At 32.6% G+C, this 12500-nt stretch overlaps 1 protein-coding gene across 1 annotated transcript in view; it reads left to right on the top strand.

Annotated features, from left to right (window-relative positions):
- The window catches only part of LOC144969298 (uncharacterized), a 36448-nt gene that overhangs the window by 19914 nt on the left and 4034 nt on the right, over positions 1–12500 (top strand). The window contains exons 6-14 of the mRNA XM_078908407.1: positions 938–1012; positions 2429–2554; positions 3158–3283; positions 4807–4932; positions 5320–5445; positions 7328–7453; positions 10337–10453; positions 11119–11235; positions 11751–11844. Of these exons, the coding sequence (XP_078764533.1) occupies positions 938–1012; positions 2429–2554; positions 3158–3283; positions 4807–4932; positions 5320–5445; positions 7328–7453; positions 10337–10453; positions 11119–11235; positions 11751–11844 (1033 nt within the window). The remainder of the gene's footprint in view (positions 1–937; positions 1013–2428; positions 2555–3157; positions 3284–4806; positions 4933–5319; positions 5446–7327; positions 7454–10336; positions 10454–11118; positions 11236–11750; positions 11845–12500) is intronic.

Below are 12500 nucleotides of genomic sequence, written 5' to 3'. Positions count from 1 at the left end.
TGTCAAGTCTACTAATGATGAAAGAAGTGACAAGCTTTTTAGAGATTTCAGTGCCAGTCAAAGACCTAATACGACCAACGTTATGAAGATTTTAGTGACAGATTTGAATACTTTTGGTGATATAATTATTCATGGACATATTGGTTGTTAAATAATGCACCCAGATTGCGAACATAGAAATGGGCTCGATCTATATTACCTTTCCATGTGGTCGGGGTCATTGGTCACATTAACAGATGTGCTCAAAGTGACCCACTTAGTGAAAAGTGTTCACAGTTTTGATCTATCCAGTATCATAATTGGCCATTTTGTTCAGCTTGACACATGGGTATGTTTACAACTTCTGTAAGCGAAACAGCGTGTTTGCATTTATTTAGAAATGTCCAATCCTAAGACAGCAACATATCATGTGATTGATGACTCGGTTGGATGAAAACCTGAACATAGATCGCTCCCATTAGAAATAGAAACTTTGCAACCTGCTACATCAATGTTATCTATTTTAATACTATTCCTGCAAGATTTCTTCTTTATACACAACACCTCGGTTTTTTCTACATTCAGTTTCAATTTGTTTATATCAATCCAATTCTTAATCCATCGATATAAACTTAAACTTCCGCTACACACTAACTTCATCATCATCATAATCATCATCATCATCATCATCATCATTATCATCATCATCATCATCATCATCATCATCATCATCATCATCATCATCTCTCTCTCTCTGTCTCTCTCTCCCCCTCTCTTTCTCTCTCTCTCTCTCTCTCACACACACACACACACACAAACACTCTTTCTGAGATAGATGGATAGATAGATAGATAGATAGATAGTTGAAAGGACTTGTCCTTTAGATTGATATAATATACTATAATAATGAAAGATATAAAATAATCGATTGTTCATGCTTGTCATATCACCTATACAGAATCATTTGATGTCCACAAGATAATGGAAAGATTGACAGCACTGGAGGAGATCATAAAAAAGAACGGAGTTAAGGGTATTTTGTAAAATTAGGAATAAACTTGAAATATTGATACTATGCGTAAAGCTAAAATAGAGGCTATAGAAGGAACAACATTGAGGTCACTCACTTCTTGTTTTTTTAGTCATTCTATATAAATATTAGCTCTCTTATTATTATCATCATCATCACCATCATCATCATCATCATCATCATCATCATCATCATCATCATCATAATAATAATAATAATAATAATAATAATAACAATAATAATTATAATAATAATAACAATAATAATAATAATAATAATAATAATAATAATAATAATATATATAAATAATAATAATATCATCACTGTTCTTAATATATATTATATTATTATTATTATTATTATTATTATTATTATTATTATTATTATTATTATTATTTTTATAATTATTATAATAAATTATTTACATTATTTATTATTTATTATTATTATTATTATTATTATTATTAATTATTATATTATTATTATTATTATATATTATTATTATTATTATTATTATTATTATTATTATTATTATTATTATTATTATTATATTATTATTCATATTAATATATATATATATATATATATATATATATATATATATATATTACCATCATGATTATAATCATCATCATCATCATCATCATCATCATCATCAACATCATCATCATCATCATCATCATCATCGCCATCATTAATATATCTATTCTTTAAACAAAATAGTTTTTCTATCTACAGCTCATATTCATTTCTTGCCAAATAGCAGAGAATTACTGGCAAATCAAATGATTATGAAATTATTATTTCTGATTGATACAAAAGTAATTGTAAGACTTTTGAAAAATAAAGAATCATTTTATCACCGTTGACTGATTATGAATGAGTATTTAGAAAATCAGATTGGGCATGATAACTGTCCACTTAATGAAACCACTTTACATGTGCTTATGGATTGCCCATTATACAACGTGCAACGTTCGAACCACTGGGTCACCCCTACAACACTCAACACAAAGCTATATGGTGAGGCTGAGGACCTAAAGCGGACCACAGACTTCATAGCAGATATCGGACTGCAGCCATAGATGTCCATCAGAGGAACGAAGAAGAAGAAGAAGAAGAAGGTCATTTGACGTTGGGAATCGCCATCTGGCCTCTTTGTGGCCAGATACATTTGTTCCAATCTACATATTTCATTCTGGAGCAATATGGTTAATTTAGACAGTACAATAGATGAGTGGCAGTTCATAATGGCCTTCATTTCCGCGCAATTATTACGAGTTTTCCACTGGTTGTTTTATTTAATTCTAGGAACCTTTTATTGTAAACTTGATACAGTACACGTGAGTAATTGCCATTTAGTTTTTGCGATTTGAATTTCGATAAACTAATTCTTAAATTGTATTTTTCTTCTTACAGAAACGTCCCATCAATTAACAATTTCAAAACTGGAAAAGAACAATAAGATAATGATGACTGAAATATCCCGTTTGAAAAACGACAAAAAAGATATGACAGCAAAAATATCCGATTTGACGACAAGAGGTAACACATTATCATTCTTTATAATTTGTATCTAAATTTGTCTTTATATATAGACACATAACTTGCTTTTGCATTTTAACGGTTGTATAAAGAAATTATCTATTTTTAAAAAAATTTCCGAGGGCCAATGTTATCTTAAGATTGTAGTCCTGTTTGTTTCGACAGAGTTTAAAAGCTGTGTACCCGATTTTCTAGTTCCTGGTTTAAAACCGCCGTATAGCTTAGTTATTGAAGATAATTTATTTTTATACTGTATCATGGCCATTTTGATATCGATCTAAATCGTAAAAACTCAATGTCTTGTAGATATCAGATAGATGGAACTGGATAATTTTCATAGCAAAATGTAGTCTGGATTTGTAGACAACTCACACACATACACACAAACACACACATGGGAGAGACACATGGGCGGAGAGATAGAGATTCATTGTAAAGATTAAAACTTGATCATTTGTTATTATACCGATGCAAAAGTCGGTATAAATATTCCCATTGACTACTTTGTAGACTTTAAAAGTTCTAATTCATCTGTAGAATTATCTTTTACGTTACCGGGTAAACCTATCAGTTTATATGCCTCTGTCGTCAACTCTCCAATAGAAACTTCAAACCAAGCAAAGATCGTCGAAATGGATAATCGGAATAAAGAAATGTTAGACACATTGGGTCAACTCACGAACAACATTAAAGATATGTCAACAAGAATTGTAGCCTTTCCAACTAGAGGTAATCAATATAATTTTATCACGTCTGTGGTTCTATCTATCTATCTATATATCTATCTCTTTATCTCTTTATCTATCTATCTATTTAAATAACTGTCTATCTATCTATCTACTTATTATCTATCTAATATTCTATCTATCTATCTATCTGTCTATCTATATATCTATCTACTTATCTATCTATCTTTCTATCTATCTGTCTATCTATCAATCTATTATTGTAATGTTTACCACGCTTTTGGAGTCAGTCTACATCAATTTTTCAGGCCCTTACGGCCATCGTCAGGACAGTGTGTTACATTTGTTGGAGTTGATGTCTGTTGTTGTTGATTGTTGAAGTGGTTCCGTGGGTTTGTAGTTGATTAGTGGATGTTTCGGTCTATACCGACAGCTGTTTTACGTCTGTTTTATTTCGTGTTGAGTGTAGCCTCGTGAGGGTGTTTAATTATAGTACATTTTTCTTCCAGGCATAAGCTACATTGTTTTGATAATGATGTATATCCTGCTATTTTATATAGAATTTTCCATAAAAGACGGTGGTCTAGCTTGTTATCTTTTTCCAAATATGTCAGCTGAGTTTGCTATCTATCTATACATCCAACTATCTATCCACAACCTATCTATCTAAATATCTATCTATCGACCTAACTATATTTCAATCTCTCTATCTATTTATCTGTATATCTATTTCTTAATGTGCTTATATCAAGAATTTCGTGCATTATTTAAATCGCATTGGTTATAAACAGGTGTCCACAGTGTGACTTATCACCTATGAAACAATTAGACATGCCCACTGTTTTGTGTTCAATTAGATCATACAACTGGGCCAATCTTATGTAAGGTGGCTAGACTTAGTTCTTTACCAGTCCAGTCAAGTAAAAGACTTACTAAGTTATATGCTTGCCAAAGAGCACAGAATTACTGGTAAATCTAAAAATTATCTTCTTCTTCTTCTTCTCTCAGCTTATCCCGCATTTTGCATCCCGTTTCAAAGCATCATCTTCCTCCAGGCCCAGTTCTTTCATATCACCCTTTACCTTATCCAAATCTAATTTTTTTTAAATTTAAAATGTTCTGATTTATTTACTTAGTAACTTGTAAACATTTGTTTCAATCAAGGACATTTCTATCACAAGTCGACTGGTTTAGAGAATCTGATAGGGCATAATACTGGTACTGTTAACGGTAGGTCATTTGACGTTGGGAATCGCCATATGGCCGCTTTGTTGCCAGATTCATTTGAGCGCATCTACAAACTTCATTACCTGACTGGTTTGATCGGTGATCGCACAAGAGGTACATCTCGATCTATGTTAATTTTCACAATATAATATATGAGTACAAGTTCATAATAGCCTTTATTTCCGCGTAATTATTGCGGGTTCTCCGCTAGTTTTTTTTTCTAAATTAGGAACATTTTATTGAAAATTGGAGACGGTACGCGAGAGTAATTGCCATTTAGTGTTTTCGATTTGAATTTAGATGAAACTAAGTATTGAGTTGTCTTTTTCATCCTTCCAGAAACGTCTATTCAAACAACCATTTCTAAACTGGAAAAGAACAACAAGATAATCATGACTGAAATATCCCATTTGAAAAACGACAAAAAAGATATGACAGCTAAAATCTCAGATTTGACGACAAGAGGTAAACCCTTTCCATTCTTTAAAATTTTGTATCTAACTTTGTCTTTGTATCTAAGCACATTTGCTTTTATATTTTTACTATTGTAAACAAGAATTATCTATTTTAAAATAATCTTCCAAGGATCAAGGTTACCATAACTGTAGCACTGTCTGTTTCGACAGATTTTAAGAGATGTGTATTCGGTTTTCTAGTTTCGGTTTAAAATGGAGTCGTAAATCTTAGGGATCGAAGATCATTCATTACAAAATATAACATGGCCCTTTGTAAAATCGATCTAAAACACAATGTTGAAAATTTTAGAAGGTACACGAGAGTAATTGCCATTTATTGTTTCTGATTTGAATTTTGATGAAACTAATTCTTGATTTGTCTTTTTCCTCCTTCCAGAAACGTCCCTTCAAACAACCATTTCTAAACTGAAAAAGAACAACAAGAAAATGCTGACTGAAATATCCCGTTTGAAAAACGACAAAAATGATACGACAGCAAAAATCTCCGATTTGACGACAAGAGGTAACACTTTATCTTTCTTTAAAATTCTGTATTTAACTTGTTTTTTTGTATCTAGGAATATTTGCTTTTGTATTTTTACTACTGTAAGAAAGAGTTATATATTTTTTAAAAATCTTCCAAGGGTCAAGGTTATCTTAATTGTAGTCCTGTCTGTTTCGACAGATTTTAAAAGCTGTGTATTTCGGTTACTTAGTTCCCATTTAAAATTGCGTCGTAAATCTTAGGGATCGAAGATCATTCATTTCAAAATGTAAAATGGCCATTGTAAAATCGATCTAAATCATAATGTTGAAAATTTGAGTCTGCATGAAGATGTTAGTTCGTTTCTCTTGTTGAGTGTTACCATGTCATACCGTGGCATATCTAGATGGCCTTGAAGAGCTGCAAAAAATTCGGTTCAAATAGTCCTATTGTAGGCTTTTAAAGTTCTAATTCATTTGTAGTTATCTTTTACGTTACCTATCAGTTTATATGACTCTGTCGTCAACTCTCTGATAGAAACTTCAAATCAAGCAAAGATCGCCGAAATGGAAAATCGAAATAAAGAAATGTTAGACAAACTGGGACAGATGGATAGAATTGACTAATTTTCATAGGGGAAAGTAGTCTGGTATTACCATGTAGACAACACACACACACACACCCGCACAGAAACATGCACAAACAAACACACGTCCACATATACATACATTCACACATAAAGAGATTCATTGTAGTGATTAATATTTGATCATTGGTTATTATACCGCTGCAAAAGTCTGTATAAACATTCATATTGACTGCAATGTAGGCTTTAAAATTTATAATTTATTTGTAGAGTTATTTCTTACGTTACCCATCAGTTTATATGTCTCTGTCCTCAACTCTCCAATAGAAACTTCAAATCAAGCAAGGATCGTCGAAATGGAAAATCGGAATAAAGAAATGTTAGACAAATCGGGTCAACTGACAAAGAAAAATAAGGACATGTCAACAAGAATTATGACCTTAACAACGAAAGGTAATCAATATAAATTAAACACCTCTGTGGTTCTATCAATCAATCTATCTATCTATCTATCTATCTATCTATCTATCTATATATCTATCTATCTATCTATCTATCTATCTATCAATCTATATATCTTTCTGTCTGTCTAACTGTACATATATATCTGTCTATCCATCTATCTATCTATATATCTATCTATCTGTCTATCTATCTATCAATCTATCTATCTCTCTATCTATCTATCCATCTATCTATATATATATATATATATATATATATATATATATAAATATATATATATATATATATATATATATGTCTATCTATCTTTCTCTCTATCTATCTATCTATCTATCTATCTATCTATCTATCTATCTATCTATCTATCTATCTATCTATCTATCTCTCTATCCATCTATCATCTATCTATCTATTTATATATCTATCCATCTATCTATTTTGTATTTTTACTACTGTAAGAAAGAGTTATCTATTTTTTGAAATCTTCCAAGGGTTAAGGTTATCTTAATTGTAGTCCTGTCTGTTTCGACATATTTTAAAAGCTGTGTATTTCGGTTTCTAAGTTCCCATTTAAAATTGCGTCGTAAATCTTAGGGATCGAGGATCATTCATTACAAAATGTAACATGGCCATTGTAAAATCGATCTAATTCACAATGTTGAAAATTTGAGTCTGAATGAAGTTAGTACGTTTCTTTTGTTGAGTGTTACCATGTCATACCCCAGGATATCTATATGGCCTGTAGCGCTGCAAAAAGTCGGTTTAAATAGTCTTATTGTAGGCTTTAAAAGTTCTAATTCATATGCAGAGTTATCTCTTACGTCACCTATGAGTTTATATGTTATGTCCTTGTCGTCATCTCTACGACAGAAACTTCAAATCAAGCAAAGGTCGCCGAAATTGAAAATCGGAATAAAGAAATGTTAGACGAGTTGGGACAACTCACGAACAGCATCAAGGACATGTCAACAAGAATTGTAGCCTTAACCAATAAAGGTAATCAATAATATTTTATCACTTTTGTCGTTCTATCGATCTATCTATCCATCTATTATTTTAATATAATTTACCACAATGTTGGAGTCAGTCTACATCGATGTTTCAGGTCTAATCAGCCATCGCCATGACTGTGTGTTACACGAGTTTGGTTTGTTGTCTGTTGTTGTTTGTTGAAGTGGTTCCGGTTTGTAGTTGATTAGTAAGCACTTCCGGCGATATGGACACGTATTGTACATCTCATTTTTCGTGTTGAGTGTGGCTTCATGAGGGTGTTTGATTATATTAAAATAATAATTCGTTCCATTGCAACATTGTGGTAAATATTAAAATAATAATTCGCTCCATTGCTAAATGTCGAGCAGTATCCGTACCATATTTATATCAAACACGATTCAATACACAGCTCCGCACCGTTGAGCACTCTTAGACACAAAATGGACACTACGCTACAACTTAGACCGACTACTTTGCCATATTCTACAAAGAATAGTCCTACCTGCAACAGAAAATCTTTCATTAAATCACTTATAGCAAGAACAGAATCATGTCAAGAATCTACGATGGAGAACATTCTTTTTCCTGAACCCACATTTAGAACCCACCCACAAGAAAACGTACGGCTTCAATTCTACAAATTCACCCCCCTCCAATACTTGAATTTAAAAAAATAGAAGATGGACTTTCAGATCTCATTCAAAATGTACAGTTCAAAGACAAAAATAACAACTTTCAAAACCAACTGACTAACGATGTGAAGAAAATAAACAAAGAAAAACAACTTCTGATATCAGCCGACAAATCCAACAACTATTATAAAATGACACCTGAGGAATATGATAAAATTACACACAAATAAATCAACAAAGACTATAAAAAGACAGAACACAAAGAACCGAAGAGATCACAAAAGAAGATAAGAATATAGCGAACAGACTTGACCTTAGCGATGGAATCGATACAGCACCAAGAAGAGAAGCGTTCATCACATTAAAAGATCACAAGCCTGACTTCACAAATAATAATCCAAAATGTAGAATAATAAATCCATACAAATCTGAAATTGGAAAAATCAGCAAAAAGATATTAGAAAAAAAAAATAAAAACGTCAAAGAAGCAACTAAATTCAACCAGTGGAAAAACACCAATCAAGTCATTGAATGGTTAAAAAATATCCAAAACAAAGAAAACATATTTGGAAATTAAAAGACAACAAACTAGACCACAACATTTCATGGAAAATTTTATCTAAAGCAACAGGATACACACCAACATCAAAGCAATGTAGCTTATGCTTGGAAGAGAAATATACTATAATCAAACACCCTCATGAAGCCACAACATCGATGTAGACTGACTCTAACATTTGGTAAATATTAAAATAATAATTCGCTCCATTGCTACATTTCGAGCACTATCCGTACCATATTTGTAACAAACACGATTCAATATCTATCTATCTATCTATCTATCTATCTATCTATCTCTCTATCTATCTATCTATCTATCTATCTATCTATCTATCTATCTATGTTACCATGTTGGGTTTTGCGATGATATAGCATTTGTCTTCCAAGCAGAGGTTGACAATTTTAGATGAAGGGGAGTACGACTGTGCTCTGGAGATAATTATGCGTGCAATGCTTTGTTGTATGTTTTTTCTTTGAGGCTCCAAATGTATTCACTTACTATAGTAGAATGTCATTTGCGTATGTTTTTGAACAAAGATTTGTGCAGGTTGTATCTGGTTTTGAATGAACACCCTGTGAGGTCTATGTATGTACGTTTCTGTGGCTTTATAAATACGTTTTGTATCAAGCAATTGACGTTTAGTGGTCATGGTGCCTGAATCTTTCCATTGCATGTTTTCTGTCGGTTGTCTGTCTTTCTATTTTTACGACGTGTTCAATTTGACCATATGTAGATATACTCCATAGATCTAGACAGTTATAATTTGATACAATGTAAATGTATATAATCGTATCTTTCTATCGTTACTACTTGTTCAATTTGACCACATATAGATATACTCCATCGCTCTTGATAGTTAACATTTGACACAAAGTCTAACTGTATATAATATTGTGTCTTACTTTACTATGCATTTAAATTGACCACATTTTTTTATCAGATTAAAAATTACTTCATTACTTCTGACAGTTGAATACGTTTACAATATCAATTTTAGCTAGATACCTTTTGATACAGAGTAAATGTATTTAAGCTCATGTATTTATCCTTACCATATATTCAATTTTTAACACCATTTTTAGTAGTGATGAAGAGTGGTTGCTAGGTTCCTTAATAGACCATTAAATGTAAACGTGCATACTGGAACAGTAGCAATAAGGGTACTACTTTTTTGAGGCCTTGAACTTTAGTGACACAGATTGCAGACGACAAACTAAGGGAACTATTTGATGCTGTATAAAATGAATGAATGAATGAATGAAAGAAGAAAGGATCTGATGATGGGACCTGCCTGTTGACAATGACATAATTAGACGCTCAAGAATAGAATCAGATAGTTTGTATATTATTGGCAGTTCTCTTAACTGAACGTTTCATTAAATAAGAATACAATAATATCTGATTTTTTTCAAGAGTAATCTTTCCTGACTGTTATTATAGGAGGTGTAAAAATAATTTTCGAACTTGTTTTGATTTTAGGTAGGCTCCTCATTCTTGGTGATAGCACTTCTAGTGTCGTGCTATGGTCAAAACCTTGATGCCGAAAAGCAAAACAAGTTTAAACATTGTATATAATCATATGATTATCAGATGTAGATTTACGACATCCTTTTGAATAGTTATCATTTAATTTGTTACAAAGTTATGTAGATGTAGATATCTCATCATATTTCCTTCTATAATTTTTAACAGAATCTTCCAATGAAGCAAAGATACTTCAAGTGGAAAAACAATTAAAAGGCACGTTAGGCCATCTTACCAACAGCTATAAGGATGTTTCCTCAAAGATCGTAGCGTTAACCACTAAAGGTAATGACTTCTTTTTAAATTTGTTTTCTCCCGTACAACTCTACCCGGTTCCCCCCTCTCTCTCCCCTCTCTCTCTCTCTCTCTCTCTCTCTCTCTCTCTCTCTCTAACTTGAATTAAACATTTACATTTTCTCATACCGAATGCCTAGCATGTTTGGAATTGCTCCATGATATGATCCTATTATTAAGACGGGAGTTTAAAATTTGACAGTTTTGACCTGGATCTTACAAAGAGGACAGACATTCAAAATTTCTGTCCGTTCTGTATGATGATGTTATAGGATGGACACTGACCATTTGACACGGCCAATAAATTTAGTTATGTATGGATAATAATAATCATCTGATCAGACGGCTCAGGATTCGAATTCCGCTCTCTAACGGCGCATGGTTGAGTCAATAGAAATAATTCTTTACTCATAGTCCTTCACTGTACTCAGATGTAAAATGAATATCCCGCCTGTCGGAAAAAAAATAAAATATCACATTATAGACGTCTTGCCTCATTTCACATTAGTGTTGCAGCTTTTGAGCACGTTAAATGGATATTGCTCTATTTAGACGCTCAAGTTTTAAAATGACAAACCTTTCCTTATATTTCTATACTCTGCAACGAAACAATTTATGTTTATCTCGTTATGTCTTCATCTTCAACATTTTGACAGAGTTGTCCGATCAAGCAAGGATGGAAACCCAGCATAAAACCATGTTAAGTAGACTGTCTGTTTTGACAAAGAGCAACAAGGGTTTATCCAAAACCATAACATCATTAACCAAAAAAGGTATTTCATACGCTTCTTATTGATATAAAGTGGCATAAACCTATTCACAGGTCTGATATCCCAATTGATTATGGAGTAATTGTTGTAATTGAAATCTTTTTTTAACTGACACAAATGTTTGTCCATTACAACAATGTTAAACTATACCCATAATTGCGTTCGGACAACAGACTTGCATATATGCACCTGCGTGCATATATAGAACGCCGTCTTTCTCGGTTGGAGCCCATTTTTGTCATCTGTCCCAAAGACCACCCACTAGCTTTCATATCTCTCTCTCGATACTCCTCCTCCAGTGTACGACCCCTTCTAGTTCACTGGGTGGTGGTTGGGGGGTGGGAGGGGGGGGGGGGTCCACCTGAGGGCTATCCTGAGTATTGGACTCAAATTCATTCTGAGGACTTGTCAAGTCCAATTCCACTTTCTCCTCTTTACAGCTTCAGATATTGGTTCAATTTGTGTTTGTATTTCGCCAGTTCTTTATTTGAAAATACTTTTGGCCAATATATCCTCAGGATTTTTCTTAGTTTGGAATGCATTTAGTTTGTTGGAGATGATGCCTGTTGGTTTCTATGATTCTAACACATTGATTCACGCAGACTCAAATGTGTTTGAAAATTATATATATTATCCAATTGTCTTGAAGTGGTATGTCCAGATGTTGCCTATCGGTTTCTATTGATTCTATGGATTCACGTAGACTCAAATGTGTCTGAAATATATATAACATGACCAATTGTCCTAATGTGAAATATCCAGATGCACATGGAGCTTTAAATTCAATTTAAATTTGAACAGTCAGTTTTATTTACTCATACCGATACATGAATATATGCAGATCAGGTAACCGGACGCAAAAATGGGCCTGTTTTGAGATTATTGTAATGGACAATATTGTGGGTTAGTTTGAGAATATTCCCATTACAACGATGAGAAGATAGCGATGTAGGCTATCAGACCTGCTAATAAGTACACGTTGCCCGCCCCCCCTATATTTATATTGTAATGCGTAATAATACTTTGCGACATCCGATTATTAAGCTCGACGCTTGACTAAAATTAGATTTTAAAGGAGAACTATCAATTGAATAATTTTAAACTTTTCTATTATTCAAAGATGACAAAATCAGAATTGATTGAGAGGTAAAGTCAAAGATTTCTGACACTCTAGTGTTTTGGAATTTGGACTTTGTTCCTAACGTGCACTTGATATACGTCGAGCGATTCCAAAAAGAAAAAGTGTTAGAAAAATTTTATATTGTCTC

Source organism: Berghia stephanieae, chromosome 3 (assembly GCF_034508935.2).
Source record: "Berghia stephanieae isolate SIO BIC M18660-M18661 chromosome 3, UCSD_Bste_1.3, whole genome shotgun sequence".
In the NCBI taxonomy this organism is placed as follows: Eukaryota; Metazoa; Mollusca; class Gastropoda; order Nudibranchia; family Aeolidiidae; genus Berghia; species Berghia stephanieae.
Note: the sequence above shows the minus strand (reverse complement) of the source record. Positions and strands in the feature narration are given on the sequence as shown.